General features: G+C 42.1%; 1 protein-coding gene across 1 annotated transcript in view; it reads right to left on the bottom strand.

The window, feature by feature from the left end:
- Positions 1-2,023: 2,023 nt before the first annotated feature.
- The window catches only part of LOC115460340, a 172,745-nt gene continuing 152,212 nt past the window's right edge, over positions 2,024-22,556 (bottom strand). The window contains exons 12-13 of the mRNA XM_030190130.1: positions 9,595-9,752; positions 2,024-2,135 (exon numbers count right to left, since the gene is read on the bottom strand). Of these exons, the coding sequence (XP_030045990.1) occupies positions 2,128-2,135; positions 9,595-9,752 (166 nt within the window). The 3' untranslated portion in view covers positions 2,024-2,127. The remainder of the gene's footprint in view (positions 2,136-9,594; positions 9,753-22,556) is intronic.

A 22,556-nucleotide genomic window follows, 5' to 3' on the forward strand; every position in this document is an offset into this window, starting at 1 on the left:
TACATTTAATTTGAGTATTATTTTGCATTTAGTTGAATTAGTTGTGTAATAGATAGCACTGTGTACTGGGGCTTCCCCACCACCACCCAATAGTTTGCAGTATCTGTAATTGACTCTTTGTGAGCTTTCCCTATTGGTTGTTAGCTCTGAGCTAGGGCCAGCCCTCCCTCTCTGCCCCTGTGGGCTGTGTATGAGAGAGCCCTGTCTTCCTAGTAAGCCTTTGTGATCAGCAGCTGTTCAAGGGGCTTATCCCTTCCGTAATTTGATGGGAACTGCAAAAAAAATCAAACCATGTGGAAGTTAGGCAATTGCCTAAGTAATACCAAATTACCTGTTTTTGAACTGCATATATAGATATACACATGCATCCTAGTTTGTAATGTTTAAGGTATATCCTTGAGTGCCTTTGTCTGTTGAGGCGCCTCTTTTTCCCTTGGTCTTTGCCTTTTCAGTTATTGCACCGACATCTTTTTTGTTGGGACTATTGGCCTTTTTTATGCAAATGAAGCTCTATAGCTAGGCAGAGCTCCAAAGACGGGACAGGAAGGATTTTCGGAGTTTGCTGTTCCTAAATGTTCATGGTTCCTGGCTTCTGACTATGTATAATCACAGTGTGTCCCCATGTCATTATACCCATTTCACTCCACTTAGGATTTTGCAAACCTGTTATCATATCCCCCCCCCCCCAGCTGTCTCTTCTTCAATCTGAAGAGCCCTAATCTCTTAAACCTTTCTTCATATGAGAGGAGTTCCATCCTCTAGATCATTTTGGTTGCCTTTCTATGAACCGTTTCTAATTCCACCATATGTTTCTTAAGATATGGCGACCAGAAATGCACACAATACTCAAGGTGAGGTCGCATCATGCAGCGAAACAGAGACATTAAAAATGCTAGGAATTATTAGGAAAGTGATAGAAAATAAGAGAGAGAATATTCCAGCCAATATCCAGAGCGAGTTAACTGGCCAGGAATGGCCACTGACCGGTTCAGTCGTATCTCAGCTGATAACCGGTCATTTCTAGCTGAAAATGACTAGATGGCAGTGAAAATAAAGCCAGCGATAAGTACATAAGTAATGCCATACTGGGAAAAAAACAAAGGTCCATCGAGCCCAGCATCCTGTCCCCGACAGCGGCCAATCCAGGTCAAGGGCACCTGACAAGCTACCCAAACGTACAAACATTTTATACAAGTTATTCCCAAAATTGTGGATTTTTCCCAAGTCCATTTAGTAGCAACTCTGCCAAGCTAACCGCCTTCACTACGTTCTCCGGCAACAAATTCCAGAGTTTAATTATGTGTTGTTGGGGGCATTCTGGGGGATGTGACCAGTGAAGTCCCAATGTTTGGAACTTAACCAGCCAGGCTTAGCAGGCAAATAGGTCTGCTTTTTATGCAGCCTTGCCTACTAAGCCATGGCTGGTGAAGTTTGAATATCGACTTAATTGGTCATATGCTAGCTAGCGTTAAAAACCTAGATATTTAATGCCAGCCGCTGGAAACAGCCCAGCATTGAATATCCAGGTTGAATGCTGGTGGTGGGCAGTCAAAGCACTGCCTGCCACTGGCTAGATATTGGGTGGATTATGTTTGCTTTTTTTTTGCCACCGCTGAACACTGAGCAGAAGATTTTAAGATATTGTCCACAATGACATCTAGATCTTTTTCTTAGGTAGTGACTTCTAATGTGGAGCCTAGCATCAAGTAACTATGATTTGGATTATTCTTCCCAATGTGCATTACTTTGCATTTGTCCGCATTAAATTTCATCTGCCATTTGGATGCCCAGTTTTCCCATCTCCTGCAATTTCTCACAGTCCGCAAATGATTTAACAACTTTGAATAGTTTTGTGTTATCTGCAAATTTAATCACCCAACTTGTTCCCAATTCCAGACCTTTTATTAATTGATCTCCCACCAACCATATCATAAGAACCAGTTACATGAACCAAAGAAGAAAATTCATGACACTTTCTCACTGAAGTTTTATTGCATCCTTTTTATTCAAATTGATTCATTTCCATCACAAAACTTTTGGAATTTTACTTTTTGAATGATTTGTGCCATTGTGCTGTTGGTCAGAATCACAGACTGTGTTGATGGACCTCTGCGTAGGCGTCTTCTGTTACTCACCTAAAGAACAAAACCAGATAGAAATCATCCATTCATGCAACTCTTTTTAATAAAATGCCTCACTCTAGAATGGGCTCAGGGTGGTGAACACTGCAGTTATTCATTAATCATCTACTGATAACTATAAATTAAAAAGGAGACGGGCGTCCATTGAGCTGGGCGTCCCTGTTCGATTATGCCCCTCCACGTGTATTGTTTTTATTGATTTTATATATGTTTTTATGTTACCCACTTAGTTGTAAGCGGGATATTAATGCTATAAAAAAAAGAAGCAAATGCGTTCCAAGACATGCTTTCCAATGATATCATAAAATGGAAGTGACATCATTGGTGCATCACAAGGCTTATAATCACTCTGGCTGCATGTAAAAAGGACAGATCTACTGTAAAAACAGGAAATAAAAGCTATTATACATGAAAAGCAATGGAAAAGCACATAAAGAATATAATGACAGCAAAATAAAAGCAAACCATGCAGATAAATACTTACAATGAATAAATAAAAACAATTACAAGGACATAATATTTAGATTAGTTATTCACACTTTGCAAAAAAAACAGGCAAGTCCAACTATTATATCCTTGGAACGCATTGAGGGGCATAATCGAACGGCGCCGGCCAAATAGATGGCCGGCCATCGCTATGGCCGGCGCCGTGAACGGAGGAGCAAACCGTATTTTCGAAATGAGATGGCCGGCCATATTTCATTTCGATAATACGCCAGGACCCGGCCAAATCTCAGCATTTTTGCCGGTTTTAGATATGGCCGGCATTGATTTCCGCCGATAATGGAAACTAATGCCGGAGATCTCAAACCCGGCCAAATGCAAGGTATTTGGTCGTGGGAGGAGCCAGCATTTGTTGTGCACTCGTTCCCCTGACATGCCAGGACACCAACTGGGCACCCTAGGGGGCACTTCTAAAAAGTAAGAAAAAAATTTACAATACCTCCCAGGTGCATGGCTCCCTTCCCTTGGGTGTTGAGCCCCCCAAAACCCACTCCCCACAATTCTACACCATTACCATAGCCCTTTGATATTTGAGGCTGGCATAGAGGCTGGCAAAAAAGTGCTTTATTTTTATTTTTTTAGTGTGGGAGGGGGTTAGTGACCACTGGGGGAGTACGGGGAGGTCATCCCCGATTCCCTCAGGTGGTCATCTGGTCATTTAGGGCACTTTTTTGGGACTTGGTCGTGAAAAAAAAGGGTCCAAAAAAAGTGACCTAAATGCTCGCTAAAAACGGCTATTTTTTTTCGATTATCAGCGAAAGCCGGCCCTTTCTGTTTGGCCGATAACCACGCCCTAGTCCCGCCTTCACCACGCCTCCAACTTGCCCCCGTCAACTCTGCCCATTTCCACGACGGAGTGCAGTTAAAGGCGGCCAAAATCGGCTTTCGATTATACCGATTTGGCCGGTTTTAGGAGATGGCCGGCCATCTCCCGATTTGTGTCGGAAGAATGCTGGCGATCTCTTTCGAAAATAAGCTGGAGTGTGGATTTTTTAAAGCGTTTTAACACATATTATGCCCTTTTTGTTGTTGTTGTTTTAGGTCCAGTACCGATTTTCTTAGTTTTTATGCAGTTCGTATGGGTTTCCTGATAGCAGCAATGTATTTTTTGGACATTTTTTGTGACAATTTTTTTGCAACTTTTTTGGCATATTTTAATATTGTATATAACAATAACAGTAACACTCTTCAGACCATCTTTGTTCTCTATGATTTTTTATTGGAGGAAATTGGTTTCTAAGCAGTTTTTATAAACAATTAACTTACTGGTTAAACTCTGACTTCTGAAGCCTCTATATCATGTGAGCCTTTCAATTCACTATGTCAGATTCACCATGAATTGCTGTTGCTGTTTCTCAAGAGAGGAGGTATGTATTTGGCTGCACTTTATACCACAACTATTGCTATAGTAAGGCAAGGTTCCTTTGTAATTTATAAGATTTAATGCTGCTTTTCTCCTTTTTATATAAAAAAAGATTTATATTTTGTCTGTACCATATTCACTGGAACTTCTTACAGTAAGGAAAGGTTCACATGGTTTTAGTAAGACTCAATGTTGCTGCTGCTTTTAAAAGGTATATTAGCTTTGGCTGTCTGCTATCTTTCTGTACTGCTGCTATAGTAAAGAAAAGTTTCTAAGCTCTGAATAAGGATAATTGTTGCAGGCATTTCTAAAAAGCAAAACATACTTTGACTGCCTGTTTCTGCTATACATTGCTGATATACAGTGGTGGAAATAAGTATTTGATCCCTTGCTGATTTTGTAAGTTTGCCCACTGACAAAGACATGAGCAGCCCATAATTGAAGGGTAGGTTATTGGTAACAGTGAGAGATAGCACATCACAAATTAAATCCGGAAAATCACATTGTGGAAAGTATATGAATTTATTTGCATTCTGCAGAGGGAAATAAGTATTTGATCCCCCACCAACCAGTAAGAGATCTGGCCCCTACAGACCAGGTAGATGCTCCAAATCAACTCGTTACCTGCATGACAGACAGCTGTCGGCAATGATCACCTGTATGAAAGACACCTGTCCACAGACTCAGTGAATCAGTCAGACTCTAACCTCTACAAAATGGCCAAGAGCAAGGAGCTGTCTAAGGATGTCAGGGACAAGATCATACACCTGCACAAGGCTGGAATGGGCTACAAAACCATCAGTAAGACGCTGGGCGAGAAGGAGACAACTGTTGGTGCCATAGTAAGAAAATGGAAGAAGTACAAAATGACTGTCAATCGACAAAGATCTGGGGTTCCACGCAAAATCTCACCTCGTGGGGTATCCTTGATCATGAGGAAGGTTAGAAATCAGCCTACAACTACAAGGGGGGAACTTGTCAATGATCTCAAGGCAGCTGGGACCACTGTCACCACGAAAACCATTGGTAACACATTACGACATAACGGATTGCAATCCTGCAGTGCCCGCAAGGTCCCCCTGCTCCGGAAGGCACATGTGACGGCCCGTCTGAAGTTTGCCAGTGAACACCTGGATGATGCCGAGAGTGATTGGGAGAAGGTGCTGTGGTCAGATGAGACAAAAATTGAGCTCTTTGGCATGAACTCAACTCGCCGTGTTTGGAGGAAGAGAAATGCTGCCTATGACCCAAAGAACACCGTCCCCACTGTCAAGCATGGAGGTGGAAATGTTATGTTTTGGGGGTGTTTCTCTGCTAAGGGCACAGGACTACTTCACCGCATCAATGGGAGAATGGATGGGGCCATGTACCGTACAATTCTGAGTGACAACCTCCTTCCCTCCGCCAGGGCCTTAAAAATGGGTCGTGGCTGGGTCTTCCAGCACGACAATGACCCAAAACATACAGCCAAGGCAACAAAGGAGTGGCTCAGGAAGAAGCACATTAGGGTCATGGAGTGGCCTAGCCAGTCACCAGACCTTAATCCCATTGAAAACTTATGGAGGGAGCTGAAGCTGCGAGTTGCCAAGCGACAGCCCAGAACTCTTAATGATTTAGAGATGATCTGCAAAGAGGAGTGGACCAAAATTCCTCCTGACATGTGTGCAAACCTCATCATCAACTACAGAAGACGTCTGACCGCTGTGCTTGCCAACAAGGGTTTTGCCACCAAGTATTAGGTCTTGTTTGCCAGAGGGATTAAATACTTATTTCCCTCTGCAGAATGCAAATAAATTCATATACTTTCCACAATGTGATTTTCCGGATTTAATTTGTGATGTGCTATCTCTCACTGTTACCAATAACCTACCCTTCAATTATGGGCTGCTCATGTCTTTGTCAGTGGGCAAACTTACAAAATCAGCAAGGGATCAAATACTTATTTCCACCACTGTAGTACAGTTTACACAATTTTTAGATTATAGTGAGTCTTCTCAATATGTACTTTTCAGGTTACACATGTTTAGTAATTGTATTGACTGAATAGATAGGGATGGGCTGGAGTGTAAATTTTAAGGGGCTTTAATGTTATCTTCAGAACTTAGTACAAGAACACTACTGGACCCTGAGAAAGGCAAGGAAAATCAAACTTGGGTGTACATATAAAGTATCACATACCATGTAAAATGAGTTTATCTTGTTGGGCAGACTGGATGGACAGTACAGGTCTTTATCTGCCATCGTTTACTATGTATGTTATGTATTTCTTGGTGTCAGCTGTTTTAAGTCCAGTAGGTGGAATTGTTTATAATGCACCACTGTGGTATGTATTAATGTTGTTGTTGTTTTTAACTTTATTTATATTTGATATTCATTATTATTGTTTTATATCAATGTTTTATTTGGATCGTTTTCATCTATATGTGTTTTTTTTTATTATATGGTTTATATTGTATTTTGGCCTTATGTTTTGAACTTGTATGCATATGTCTTTTACAGTTGGTATATCAAGCCCCTGACGCTGCCCTTTAGGAGGGTGAAATGCGGCTGTGCTGGGTTCACAATTTTTAAAAATTTTTATGGTGAAATAAATTCATCTTTTTACCAAAGTTCTTTGGTGATGTGTTTCCTTTTTTAATCCCATATTGGATCTTGTGAGTTGCCTACCTACTTGTCTCTTGGACCTATAAATGTTCTAAATAAATAAAATAGGTTTGAGAGACAGCTGTGTTGGAGTGAATGCCTTAGGGGTATGAGAGATGTAGGTGTTTGTTCCAGACAGGGTTTGAGAGAGTGCTTTGGATGTGTATGTGCAGGGGTGGGTGGGTGGAAAGGGGGTGTGCTGGAGGGTTGATGGAAATATCAGAGAGAGAGAGAGAGAGAGAGAGAGAGATCTGTGTGTAGGAGAGGTTAAGAGAATTATGGGATATGTGTGTTGAGATGGGTCTGAGAAAGAAAGGGTTGAAAATAGAACTGGGGGGAGGGGGAGTTTTTCCTAGGGAACGGTTAGAGAGAGAAAAAAACTCAAGAAAGGGCAGAGAAAACTGGGAGTTGAATGTGCAGAGGAAGAAAAATCAAGCCTAGCATGCATTTCGAGATAAACTGAAGAGTGAGACTGCTTGGGGGAGGTTCTTAGCCTAAGTATGAAGAAAGCTGCAGGATGTTAGACCTGAGGCAGAGAAGACCAGGCCTTTATGGTGAGGGAATAATACACAAAAAGTTTATAAATAAAAAATACAGCATTTACTGAATTTTTGAAACTTTGCACAAAACTTTAAAACATTTCTGGCAGAATTTTCTCTCGCTCGATAATATTAGGGCTGCAGTTTGATTAAAAATTTGAATCACACAATTAGCTAGCTGTTCATGGGGGGGGGGGGGGGGTGGCATAGGAATGGACTGGACTGGATGAGCACACATTTCCTCTCCCTCCCCACTCCACCCCTTACATTACATATCATATCTTTGCTGGTGGGATGCCGAACCACGGGCCAGTTGAAGAAATCCACTGTCAATGCATCCCTCTTCCTCTGTCAGCGAGGTGCCTCCAGCATGCTTGGGGAGTACAAGCATTGGTGATTCTTTGGCTGGCGGGGCTTCAGCTACCCCACAAGTCATTGAACAGGTACTGTAGCTTTGGAGGGGGCCTTTACCCATTCTCTCTCTTGCTATGTGCCCCGTGTGCCTTCACCCATTCTCTCTCTCTCCCTCTCTCCTTGTACCCCCCTGTGCCGTCACTCACACTCTCTCTCTTTCTTTCTTTCTCTCGCTCTCTCTCATGCCTCCTCTCCCGCAATCTCTCTCAATTTCTCCGCATTCTCCCTTGCCCGCTGGTGTGCCTGCCCACCAACTCTCCCGGACCACTGCTGCCACCGGTGGCTCTCCCTTTCCCTCCCCTTCCGGGTTACCTCATTAGTTGTCTTGCAGAAATCTTCGCCCTGCATCAGCTTGGCCTGCACCAAGCCTTTGCTTTTGACCTGGGCACCGGTGCCTCCTTCTGAAAACAGGAAGTTGCGTCAGAAGGGGCAGGACAGGTCAGAAGGAAAGGCCCGGTGCAGGCTGAGGCAGTGTCTCAATATGCTGCCGGCCGTCGCAAGGCAAAGATTTACTGCAATTCAACTAATGAGGTAAACCAGGAAGGAAGGGTAGAGCCGGGCGGTTAATCATTAATCATGGCATTAATCGCAATTAACGTGCAACCCTCATATAGTATTTATTTATTTGTTTGCACAGAGTTCCACCAGGAGTAAACTCAGAATCATTTTAATTGCTGATACTGACAATATACTACTACTACTTATCACTTCTATAGCGCTACAAGACATACGCAGCGCTGTACATCATACACAAAAAGACAGTCCCAATCAGATTTGCTGAGGCTGAAGATTCTTATACTTGCAATACGTTTGGTTATTTTAAATTTTAATTTGTGTTCTCTTCCAGGGTGTAACATTTCACTACTTACTCACTAGAAAATGATATTTATATTTTATGACTGCATTTTTCAGTGCTTTCAATGAGTTGTAGGAGCTGTTCTGTTCAACAGCAAGCAGCTTCCTGCAAGGGTCATTCAAAGACTTTTCATGCTTAGTTATATTGAACCAGAATCAGTGCAGCACTCTGGCCTTCTACAATCTACAGTAAGATATTTCTTTGCTTGTTTGTAAGAAACAGTTGGAAATTAAGAAAGCAGCTCTTCTCATATGGATGTTGATCTGGTTAAACTCACTGACTAGTATTACAATAGTACAGGGCTTGTGATTACTGCTCCACTACCTGTTTATGCTGGGACAAGGAAAGAGTGCATTACGACACCTCAAGTGAGACAGACAGCGCACAGGAATGTCAAAGAACAAGAGCTTGCCTCATGTACTCAGACTGTAAGCTCTTTGGGGAAGGAACTTATTGTGCCTACATTCTAACAATACTGTAGGTCACTTTAAGCTTGATTTGGAAAGGTGAGCTAATAATCTAAGAATGAATTTATAAAAGGTCACAATCAGGCTTATTTTTGAAAAAGATCGCCGGCGATCTCCTGAAACCAGCCAAATCGGTATAATCAAAAGCCAATTTTGGCCGGCTTCAACTGCTTTCCATCGCAGAGCCGGCGAAACTTCAAGGGGGCGTGTTGGTAGGGTAGTGAAGGCAGGACGGGGGCATGCTCACGAGATGGCTGGCTTCGTCTGATAATGGAAAAAAAAAGCCAGGCTTGACGAGCCGTTCGATTCTGCCACTCAATGTTGACCACCAGATATATGTTAAATACTTAGTGACTAAATTTCTTCACCAAACCCACGGCTACTTTCACCCTTCTTGCCTTACCCCAAATCACATCCCTTTTCCTGACAAGATAAATTTGGCCATGTACAATAGCATGTACAGTGTTGCAGGATTTTTTGTAAAGAATTTATGTGGTCACTTCCACTGCTACTGTATAAGTACTTTTAAATATCAACCTGAAGAATTCCAAGAGACAAATGAACATCTCCTGTGGATTTCCCATGTTACATCTCTACCTGCCACCCTCACTTCAGACTGAGAGTTGGGCTCTGGACACTGTAAGAGGATAAAGATCTAGCTACTTACATGAGCTGTAGTTCTGTAAGGCAGGGAACACCCTAACCTCACAAAGTGTCAAATACTGCTGATGCTGATGCGGCAAGACCACGCTGACGTAACGACCTTCCATCCCATTACAACAGATCTTTATGGTGCCCAGAGAGGTATCAGTGATGGTGCCACATCTGGATATTTGGGAAGAAATCAAGTTGACAGGTTTATTGACTGACATAAGATTTAGCCAGCCTTATCCTTTTGAGAGGACTCGGAGTCTGGATTAGTGAGGGCTATAACTACTACTACTACTACAGTACTACTAATCATTTCTATACGCAGCACTGTACACATTATATGTAGGTATTTTTTTCTGTCCCTAGTGAACTCATAGTCTTTAAGTTTTTCTCCTGGGGCAATGGAGGGTTAAGTGACTTGCCCAGGATCTCAGTCTGCTGCACTAACCATGAAGCTACTCCTGCTCTGAGAAGACAAGACACCTTGGAGGAAAAGACAGCATCCTAGGCGCTATAACAGGGTTTTTCCTGGATTCATGTTTCCTTTCTGCCCCCCCCCCCCCCCTCTAAAAATAAAAACTACATTTGCGGTGTTGGTCCCATTAAAATAGACTATAAGAGTACATTACAACATTTTTAAACAAAATAAGTCTTAACTTGGAGTCATAAACAGAAGCCACAGGGTTAACTCACACAGAATAGTAGTTACAAACACCTTGCTGGCCAGACTGCATTGAGCCCTGTTGAGCTGACGCAGAAAGCCACATGCTAGGGCCAAGAGCTCATGGCTTCTACCATGAGATTAACTCAAAGATATTCCCTTCCTGTCAGTATGCGAGCAGAGATTGGCTCATACACTGACAGGTGATGGTGGTGGTGGCAGAGGTGTAGCTAGGTTTTGACGTCTGGGGGAGCAGACTTTTGTAAAATAGGCGCCAGAAGGGTAGGCCGGCCATAGCATCCCACAGCAGAGAAGGTACAATTTGACATTCATTGAAATCTCAAGGCACTGCTAATGCGCCCCAAGCCTAGGGGACACTGGTGGCTGCTTTAGAGTCTCATTGGGATTAGCACATTTTCCAAGGGGAATGACTCTCCTATAAAGGTAACAACCAAATGGGAACTTCTCTGACCTTTTACAATGTACTGCCAAGTGGCAGCCAAGTGCAAACACAAATACAAACATAGATGGAAGAAATATTTTTTACACTTGCAGCCTATATTAGCATGGCAAGATGTTGGAATTTGTGTACTGTGAAGTGGAATTTCATACAATAGGCTGCAGTTAGAAAAATGCTGAGGTGGATATAGTGTCAGTGCTGGTACAGTACTGAATCTGAATTTACAGAAATACAGGTTAATAAATACAAAGCAAGGCGCAGAGAGCAATGCATGCTGCTGGTCCACAACACACTTCCTTGGTTAAGAACGACTGGTCTAGGCACATGCAGAAACACACCTGGTACAAAATAGGGAGACTACAAAAAACATTCATAAAAACTGAAATGGTGACCTCCCCTCCTCTCTATCCAAGAAAACTAGGCTCTATAAGCAGAACAATATCAGTACACGAGAAACAGAAATGCATTTTCTCCTGTACAAAATACTCTGGCTATAGGGACTCCCCCTCACCCCCTGTATTCGTGCAGAGATGTTTTCACCTAGTAAAGGGTCACCAAAACAGACATCAGATGCAGATGTGATTCCATGTGTCCCAATGAAAGAAGTTTAATTTTACTTCCATTTAATTTCAGCATATTCCATCATTATAACACCAGGCTTCCCAAAGGCAGATTACAGCAACAGTTACAAGAAACAGGATATTCTCACTGAAATTTTACCATTTGTATAGTATAGAACATGTAGAAAAATGAGCACAAAATACAGAGATTTTAACTGTGGTTTCTCCCAGCTATAATAATTTTTAAGCTATTTTAGTGATGTTCAATTTTTATTTCATGATATTTATATCTAGATACGGGAAGCTTTCAAATAAATTAAAAAGCTATAAAATAAGTAAAAAAGAAAACAAAATTGTTTGTCCTCCACCTTTTAAGGCACTGCCTATCCAACTGGAAGAGCTTTAAATAATCTTTTGCTATTGCTTTAGCATTTGCTATTGTTTTGAGTGAACTAAAGTCCGTATAATGGACTAGATAGGAACACCCCATCTCCTGTTTTCTTCAATCTCCTTGGACATAACCCCTTGCTTCCCTGGCCCCCCTCCTTTCTGGGTCTCCCTTGCTTCCCCCCCACTCTGAAATCTCCCTCTTGCTTACCTTGATGACCCCTCTTGTTTTGACTGTCACCACCCCTCCCCTTTCTTTTTTTTATTTTATGGGCTAAATAAAAAAAAAGGCTGTGTGTACCTTCCCCCTCCTGTCCATCGATCTCCCTTGCTCCCCCCCCCCCCTCTGAAATCTCCCTCTTGCTTCCCTTGATGACCCCTCCTGTTTTGACTGTCACCACCTCTCCCCTTTCTTTTTTTTCTATTTTATGGGCTAAAAAAAAATAAAAGGTTGTGTGTACCCTCCCCCTTCTGTCCATCGATCGCCTTCTGTAACCCAACCCCCCTCCCCCCGGCCAGCCGGCCCTGAGAATGATATTAGTGCCCGAGGAACCCTTCCAATTTCCATCCCAAGGCACACACACAGTCAGCCTGTAGACTGCCAGCACAGCGCGCGCGGTCCCTTGGCCTTACCTTACCCCAGAGAAGAGCTCAGCTGAAGCCAAGGCCGAGAGGCTCCGCATCTGAGCACCGAACAGCTGGGCATGGGTGAGCAGCGTGATCTGCACTGGTGGTGCCTAACAACACACCGCGGCACTGTACCTGAGGATTCGAGGAGGACCCCTGGGGTGGGCCTGGCTCTGGCAGCTCTGCCTCTGCTCTGCCTGCCCCACAGTGCTACTGCACTGCTTATTTGGAGTCGCGTCGGAGAAAACAAGAGGATAGGGGTTACAGGCCTCAGGAGGAACATCGTTGAGTGGAGAGCACTGATGAGAGTGGGTAACTCGGCTTAGCAGCAGCAGCTCAGCACAGTCTGTTCCCTTCCCGGTGCAGAGCAGCAGCAGGCATTCTAGGTGTCATGGTCCAGGACTCCGCGCGGGAAGGCAGCAGCAGCAGCAGCGTACATGCGCATATAGGTGCCGTTTATTGAGAAATTTGTGCGCCCCACCTAGCTACGCCACTGGGTGGTGGTATTAAAAACAAAAGGTCACCAGGTCTGAATCAGCACCCAAATCCCTGGTAGTCTAGGGGTCCATGACCTGCCTCAGTTCCCCCAATAACTTTGCACCCCTCATTCCCTCCACCACCAAAAAAAAATTCAGTATCTTGATACCTTGAATCCCCAATGACCCCCTGACCTCCCCAATCCCCATCAAAATTTCGGCACCCTGATTCCCAACCCCCACAAGATGATTCCTGACTCCCCAATCCACCCTCCAAAATATCCTTGGTGTCTAGCGAAACTCCCCCCCTCACCTCTCTCCATGACCTCCAAACAAGTATCCATGGTGTTTAGTGGCACCCTCACCCTCATGACTCCCCTTTCCCTCATAACTTCAAGAGGCAGGAATAATGTTCACTCGTTCTACCTCTGTGTCACTGTCTTGCAGTGCTTTTTTTGTGCCGGTACGCAACGGTACGGCGTACCGGCACCTTTTTTTTTTGCTCCCCCCGCCCCGTGCGTCCATGTCCCCCACGTAGTGCCAGCCCCCATTTCCGGCCGCTGCTGCTTCTCCTGTTGAGCAGCAGCGGCCGCTACACAAAGAAAAAGATTTTTTTAAAAAACTTCAAACCTGGCTGAAACGCGGCACCCCGGCACTGTAGACAGTGTATAATTATACTACAGCAAGAAGCCCTCACTGGATGCCCACCGGAAGGGTGGAAGGCCAGATTTAGGACTCAGGCTGTAAAAATACCAGCTAGGTTTAAAAATCTATGACTGGCTGAGCAAGGACTTGCTTTTCCTGCAAGTTAAGAATCTGCAAAAAGCAGGTCTGAACAATGAGTCTTAACACAACCAGGTATAACTTTCTAATTGAATATGGCACCTATAATGAACGAATAATGGGTAAGAGGGATAAAATGTTGTTCTTAAAATGGGGCTTATTTTCCATATTATGGCACACATATCATAAGATGATAGAAAAAGAGGAAGTGAAACTGATATGCTAAAAACAAGATGTTCTGGCAGAAGAGAAAAAAAAAACCACATGTTGAAGTTGCACAATATTTTGCAAGAGCTAGAACAGATAATTTTAGTATTAGGGAACAAGTTGTTTACAAAAACGGAAGCACAGATGGACACCACAGAGGTTGTGCAATATTAAGCAAAAAGTGTCCTGCCATAGACTCCTATTCAGACAAACTACTATAAAAGGGGTGAGATTTAGACAGAGAGTTGGAACATATCCCCAACGCATTTGAAGGAGGGCAGGGCTCTGTCCAATTAAACCCAGAATCTGTCTGATGAATGTACCTGATTAAAGTCTGATGTGCAAATAAACTCTTCATTCCAAATGATGATTTGTGGGCTTAACTTAATGATGAAAGGCTGTAAGTACAAATGCTTTTGCTGCTTCAGGCTATCTTTCACTGCATTGTATAACTTGTAATCTAAATCCAGTTTGTCATAAGGCTGGTATCTTTTTCCTTACACCTAACAATTCTCTTAGTGGCAATTTCTCTTAGAACTTCACAACCCTCTGATTACCCCAGTACTAGTGCTATTTAGAGATGGAGTCAGATTAAGGTCACTTTAGCCTTCTTGAGGGGTTCTAGACCCCCCCCAAATTATTTACATATGGTGACCCTCGAACGCTGTATTTTTACACGCTAATTTTTGCACACAGAGGGGATAAATCTATGTGTTCAAAAATTTATTTCCTGTCTTTCCATTTTCTTCTCTGTTCTTTTTCTGCCCCTCTCTTCTGTCCATCCTTTTGATTTGTGAGGTGTGTGCAGGTGAACGTTTGGGGTATGATTGGCGCATAATTACGCGGCCAGGAGACTGCGATCGTGTTTATGCTGTGAGTATTTTTCACGCTCAATTCTTTGGATCAGTCTTTATGCTGGCATTTCTTGCCTAATGATCCTTTGATTTTGGACGTTTTTCTGCTTCTTCCTATTCCTATTCCCCTCCTCTCCATCCTTCTCCCTTTCCTACCTCTGTCCGAGCCCTCATTCACTGCTCATTGCAGTTCTCGGACAGTACACTCCATCTGCCCTCCCGTATGTCCTGCGCTCTCAATTAGGATATCTCTCTGTCCTGCTTGCCCTCCCCAATTGCCCTGTTTTTATTGCCCTCCTCCTTTTCGTCTCACTTGCCTATTCTGGCTATCTTTGTACTTACTCTGATCTCTGTTCTTTCTCACTGCAGTTCTCTGAAATCATTCCGGTCTGTGTCTTTTCTGCACTTAACTACTGACAGCCCCCTTTTCCTGCCTATACACTGCTGTGATCTCCCTCTAAAAAGACCTGCGCTCTTTTTCTCAGCGCTGCACTTAAACCTCCGATTCTGCTTCTACCTTGTAAGAAATTGTCCCGCACTGTCTCTGTGAATGAAACCTTGGAATTCTTTAGTATCTTGTCAGCTGTTATGCACATTTCCTAGTTCTTTTAACAACTGCGTAGTTATTTTTATTTCCCCTTTTCAACTTCTGTTCCGCTCTGCGGACACCTCGCAGAACACGGACATGTCCACTTCCCCTTGCCCCTTCTTATGTGTTCTTTAACTCCGTTTGTTTTATGTTTTTATTTAATTCTCCTTATTCTGCCCGTTCCTCAGAGAGACTATTTCTCTATTTCTCATCTCTGTATTTTGGAAACACCTGCTTCCTCTCAACGAGAACTTGTCAGATTTTTTTTTTTACTGAATTTTCTCTGGCTTATAAAATTACAAATGCGCAGTACTCTTTCTTTCCCTGCGCCATACTATTAGGCCGTTGCCCCCCATTTCTCAGCTGCTCTGCTTGTGGGCGTTGTCCTTTTCTGACTTACTACTCTATTTCATTTTTTCTCAATATAAGTCCCTTTACGCTGAAATAAACAAGACTCATCACATTTGCCTGCTGTATTATCTTTTCTTCTTCCCTTCCCCCAGTTACGGGTTTCGTTTTCCCTCTATAGTTTTTTTATGCTGCAAAACACAGACTGGTAGATCTTATCGTAACCCACAATGTGGTTCTGCGTTTTTAACCTTGACTTTTCTGTGTGACCACACATGGCTCGCTTAGCTTCCTTTCTCTCTCTATTTCCTCTCTGTTACAAAAACCCTTACATTTCAGATTCTGTCTTTTTACAGCTTTGCTCTGAAACCCTTTTGTTACTATTGCGGTACATCCTTTTGTAATATGATTTGGTTTCCTGCCATTACAGTTAAACTACATCTGTATAATGGTTTTTCTAATTACTTTTACTTATAGGATTAATTAAGGGAACATTTACCTAATAATCCGTACTTGCATGCGTGGCCCCCCCTTAGGTTTTTGTTCTGTTATGGTCCAGTCAAAAGAGGGTGGTTTTCACTCCGGTATTTGGTTTTTGCCATTGTCTTTATGTGACATGATTAATATGCATATATTTCCTATACTTGTAGCATTTCCGGATGCAAGCTACATATGAAACCACAAAATTTGTTTTGCCGTTAAGAAGCTGGTGTTTTTAACCTTATAGTTTTCTGCATGTGCTATGCTGCTCATTTTTTTATTCCTGCTTTCCTAGCCATCCCTGTGTCATCTCCGTCTCTCCTTATTCTTTGTCCTCCTCTCAAGGCAACTGTCCCTGTGTTTTAGGGCCGTCCATTGTTTTTTTTTTTTCCTGTTCTGCTTTCATGTCTATCTGTCTGTAGATCTTGCACTCAGTAAGACCCAGGATTTCCTCTCTAGTGTCTCACGCCACTGCTTTCTCACTGCTTTTGGGATTTATTTCTGCCCGAGTCACATTTTTCTATATCCTTAGCTTCTCCATTTATAAATGCGTGTAATGAATTCCTTCTTAGATTTTGATGGTCGCCAGACCTCTCTTAAGAGAAATGAAGCTGTCTCGAATGCCTTTCTTTCTCTCTACTTCCTCGCTTATATCTTTATGATTATGTCACAGTTTTCGTTCATCCCTTGACCTTTACTTTCTAACCCTTTGGATATAATGCTATAGTGTCTGCCCTTTTAATGCATTTTCCTTCTAAAAATGGGTTTTCAATTGTGCTAAGTTTGATTGTTCAGCTTCTATAACAGAGGAAGGCTCAAGAGAATGCCAAAACAAAATACTTCTTAGCACATAAATTCAGTTGTAATCGTCTAGGAAGCCTTAGTCCGGAAACTAAAAATTAACCCTTACTTTACAGAATCAAGTGATATACTGGTAGTAATGAAATTTAGATTGCCGTTATTTTAAAGACACAGTAGAAGACATTAAAAATTTTTTTGCTTTGAAGGAGTTGCCGTATCAAGTGTAGAATTGACAGCTTTTATATGAACACAGAATGATTACGGCGGTCTATCTGAGCAAGTAAAATAGCAACGTAGTCATACTTCCTCACACATTAACTCCCTGCTTCCTTACATAATAGTTTCTAAGAACTTCTATATGTTTGATTTGATAAAATCCTATCCTGATTAATTATACCAGCATAAAGTTTTTATGTGCTGTTTAGTCCTATTTTCAGTAGCCGTAATGTCCGATGCTTGCAGTGAGCACTAAACTCAAATTAAGCACAGGAAGCACACTTCCCTTCTGGTTTTTATTTTCCTTTTCCTTTAACATCTGCATTAACATTAAATCCTTTTAACAATCTTCTGTAAACCCGTATATATCTTAACCACAATGTTTCCTCAGACTGTGCTGACTTCCTAGCCATGCTGAAACGGAATCTTATTCACAGATATGTGTTTTCTGCCTATGGATAGAACGGTAACTTTTCACCCCCCCTTCCCTCAAATGCTAAGCCTGTTCTGTTCGTCATCATTAAGCATTGTATTTGGACTGCTTGATTCAATATGTTATATACTGTAAACTTGAAGTTTATGATGACAGAATGACACGTTTTAATTTGCTTTTCTAACCTGCTTTGCAACACCCTTTCTGTCAAACAGGAACATGCAAGTTTCTATTAGTAACTAATAACACAGCCTTATTAAGGAACCATATTCAGAGCTGTAAAAGCATTTCAGTACAAGGGCCGTACAGCTGGAAACAGACAGAACAATAACTTATGTGCTTTTTCCAAATGATTGCTAGTCTTGATCTGACTCTAAATAATTCTATAGCTACCGGAAACTACAGGAAACCACAGATAATTTATCTGACTTTGAATATAAGTGCATAGTTTCCCCGTAGCCACTTTTAGCTACGCTTCCGGGTTTACTTTTCTCTGCATTAATCCCGTCTCTGCCACTTTCGACACCTTTCTGTCATACTCACTATATATGCAACTATTACTACGCTCTAAGTCTTCTACCTTTGTATTCTGTCTTTGTTAAAAGTCCTAAAAGTCCTGCACCGATCCTGACAGTAAGCTGCCGTTGTTACTGCTTCTCAGAGTGAATTTGTCACTTTTTCTGTACCCCCTCACTCCTGTCACAGCTTTGGCTGTAAGACTGTTAAACTTATCTCACTTCCACCTATACTTTCTTCTTGCAAAAGGTCTCTTGTCCATTATACAGCATTCTCCTGTCCCCTGTCTCTGTGACTTGTTTTTCTAAGCTATCTGGACTTCAGAAGCATGCTCTTCTCCTTCATGTACTGTCAGTACTTTATACTATAATTTATGGCTGGCTATCATAGTATACGGCCATCTTCCGGTTTGCATTACTCACTTTTTTATTGCTTTTGCGTGTTTAATCCACTGGGTGTCAAATAAAATATAACTAATGTTATTTCATAGTCGCTATTCTATTGCCTTGTCCTTGTTAATTGCTCCTGTATAGTTGCTACTGTGAAATGTATTCCTTTTTAATTTTCAGTTGTAATTTTAAATTTGTACTTGTCCTAGTAGCTGTTATCACACCCTTTTAATTCACAATTTGTTTTGGGACAATGTTATACTTTCAATTAATAATGCTTAAGGTTTGTCATTTATTTTCCTATCTGTTTGTATTATACTGCCCTAGATATGAGGGGATCTTATACACCCTTTAGATAATATTCTCATATGCTTTTGATCTCCGATACTCATATAGTTTTGGTTTCTTGTGCTCTGTTTTAATGGCGTACTCGTTTAAAAGAAATATAAGCTACAGCCCCTGCACCGTACTATCGTGTTAGTTTTTTCAGGATGCTTTTTAATACTTTTTAATCATCGGTGAGCCTGACTATATTATAACGTTATCTACAGGAAATACTGCACTTCCTCGTTTGCGTTGTGGTTTTCGTCCTCCGAGTGCATACAGCCTGCACTGGCTTATTTTAAACACTTGCAGTAATGACTTATGTTATAATGTTTCCGGATGAATATTTCCACGTCCTGAGAATGACAATCGCTTTTAAATAATATGGTTCTATAAAGAGTTAAATTGTGTAAGTCTTTATAACAAGTTTGATATGAACTAGGATGCAACACAGAAAGTCACATGAAATTACAATGGATTATTGTTACATTAACAGTTAGATAACCCCTTGTATAACTTATATGATAGTAGAACTATTATGTACTATATAGCAGCATTTCTTTGCTTTTACCTTAACAGATATGCATATAAAATATGTTTTACCTTTCCGGTTGAGAAGATGATGGCTGCGTACCAGGAGAATACAGCGTTGCTTAACTTCTTCAGTTATTTCCTGTTGGTTCTTTATAACCCAACCTTCTCTTTCCTTCTAATGCTGCAGCTGTTCTGTTTGTCATCATTTAGACATATCATTTCAGTCACTGACTAGTATGTATGTTTTATGCCGTATCATTGGAAGTTCTTGGTGTAAGAATCACATGTTTTAATTTGTTTTTTTCCCTTTCACCTGTTTAGCCACAAAAGCTTCCTGCCATTGCATTCGGGTTTATTTTATTTTTATGTCCCTTTTCTGAGTGTATATTTATGGGTATGAGCTTGTCATCTTTACACCACGATTCTGGTGTCCTGTTTCAAAATTTATTGATTTATATGCTTCTCTTATATTTAATATGTCTTTGTTAATATACATTTTCTTGCCTTTTGTTGAAATCGGTGTTTCCTTTCACTGGCTTGTTGGATGGAAAATTCTATTTTCCATTGCTGCATGACAAGTGATGTCTTTGGCATTTTTAGTTCTGGCTAATGTGTTCCAACTAATGACTTTTTTGTGACTGTGCCTTCCCCGAAGAGCTTACATTTGTTTTGTTTTGCCTTGGAATATTTCGTCTTTCTCTCTATTTTTCTACTACTTCTATAGTAATTTTCAGGGGCTTTTCCCTGGAACATACTATACTTTCTTATATACCAGTGTCACGCTATAACTATTGGGTTTGATATCGATGCCTGGGGCTTACATCCATCGAAGGTGGATGACGGTATCGCAATTATTAGATTTTAAGCAGAACCCCATTCTATTTTTGGAATGGCCTGCATTCACTGAATTGGACTATTGCCCATATAGAAGTTACCGGTACAGATGCGCGCTGGGGATATACAGAGACGTCTAAAATCCTTTAGTTGCAAATTTAGACAGGTTGACTGGGGCCCTAAATTTTTGTTCTCTTCTAGACGAATATTTAAGCATCTATTGGGGGTTAGCGACAAAATGGCGAGTGTATTCCCATATATGGCGAGTGTATTCCCATATTTCTAACCGGCGAAAACCAATTAGATCGCTGCCCTTTAATTTTAGAGAACTTATTTTCGCTGTTCGCTAAAATCTTTTTTTGGAGTTTTTGCTTCCCCCACTTTTGGGGTTTTCAATATGGCGAGTGTTATCCCATATCCAAATTCATGGCGAGTGTTATCCCATGTGCGATCCCAGGCGAGTGTAGTCCCATCACATGGCGAGTGTTATCCCATGTCAAAATTCATGGCGAGTGTTATCCCATGGTCAATTTCTATAGAAGCATACTCTGGAGGGCAGTATTTTTAGAGTAGGTTATATATAGTAAGTGACACAACTGACTCCTGCACTATTCTCATGTTCATGGCTATCATTTCTTTGTTAATATAACCTGCGGCAAAAGCATTGAGCTTTCCGCCAATTAGTAATTTATGTTTTAGGTTCCGCCAATGGGACGCTCTTGAAGACGCGTGAGTATAAGTGTTTTTGTTATACGCATGATGCATGTTCTTTTGTTTAGATAATTTTCCCGTGCATGGTTTTGTTTAGTTGCCCCTGTTATAGACCTCAGCATTTTGATTTGAACCATCTCACTTGTAGATATTGCATTATATTGAATACACTCTTCTATGAGTTCCTATGTGAATTGTCTTCCCCCTATTTCTGATCCCACTATGCCCACTTCCTCGTCCCCTACTCCCTTGGAAAGAGTCCTTAATTTCTTTCCCGCTGATAGAAAAGAACTTACCCGGTTATGTCAAACCTGGCATACCGCTTGGTCCGCTAAGGATCAAGGACTGGAATGGCCATCAAGGGGCTCATTTGATCAGGGCAAACTCCAAGCCTTGGTCTGCTACAATGAGTCCAACAAAACGGGAAAATCTAGGGATAAACATTTAGCTGCCATTAACAAATTCATACTTATTGCACGAAACCAGCACGATAGAGCTCTGGGTAAGTCAGATACCGATCAAGCCCCCTATCAAGATCCTGTAGCACCTACAGCTCCACCACCTTATGATGCTGCTACTGCTGCAAGTACTACCAAGTTGTTACCATGTGCAGTGGGATATACCCCAATACCCCCAGGATATTGTGATAAACCTGACACAAATCCTCAGCTACAGATTTCTCAGGGATCTCAGACAGTGACACCCCCGCTGCCTGCAGTATCTCCTGCTCCTATGATATTTGACCCACCTACTACCGTGCACATCGCCGGTGTTGTTGATCTATCTCTTCCCTCATCACAAAAAAACTCAATTCCAATATCTCAGGGGTCAGTACAAACTCAGACGCCTTTAACCCCTTCAACAATCCCAGTGGCCCAACCAGTAGCCCTGATTTCGGCCCAATTACCCACTGTTACCTCTGCTCCAACGATGCAAGCAACAACCCAGACGCTAACCCCACCACCGCCTCATGTATATCGTACTCTTGGAGGCTATGAGATGGAGATACCCCCTCCCATTATTGAGCAATATCCTTGTGTCCCGAACCCATCAGTTCCGGCCACCGTCCAGTACCCTGCTATCAGTCAAATTGACGTAGCTGCCCAGACCTCCACCTACCCTAGCCTAGGATCCGGGTTGACTTCACACATGACCACCCAAACGACTACCTACCCACATATGGGACACACAACTCAGACATCACCTCCACCACTACCTTTGGACTCTTCTGTCCAAACTGGTCCCTTGCCAGCTGAATCCCTACAGTCTATCCTGTCTCAATTACGACAGATGGGTTTCATTCCATGTAGTCCTGCTACACAGACACGGGCTATTTGTCAGGAACTCTATGATCGGGGTTTCATTAAACCACCCCCTGCTCCAGTGAACCCTTCAATGCCCATTCTAGAACCTCAGTGTTCTATTCCTCCTAGATGGGACACGTTAGGTGCACGGCCAATGCGTCCCTTGGTACTCCCAGCCAAACCAGCTAATAAGGAGCGACCGAAGGTTAGACTCTCCCCATTAGACGAAGCATGGGAAGTTTTAAAACAACAACTCCCCACAAAATCGGACATAGAGGATATTCGAAACGAGCCTCCTCCGATGTTCCATTTCTCCTCTTTTTCAGATAGTGAAGTAATCCCTTCCCTTGCAGACGATTCACCTCGTTTCACGTTACCTAATACCCCAGTCCCCTCGGAAGAACAATACGATCACACATTGGCTAGTATGGGAGATGGCCTCGCGTTTGTTTCAGAAGGACTTCGTTCCTTACACAAGTCCCTG

This window comes from Microcaecilia unicolor, chromosome 1 (genome assembly GCF_901765095.1).
Source record: "Microcaecilia unicolor chromosome 1, aMicUni1.1, whole genome shotgun sequence".
Taxonomy (NCBI): domain Eukaryota; kingdom Metazoa; phylum Chordata; class Amphibia; order Gymnophiona; family Siphonopidae; genus Microcaecilia; species Microcaecilia unicolor.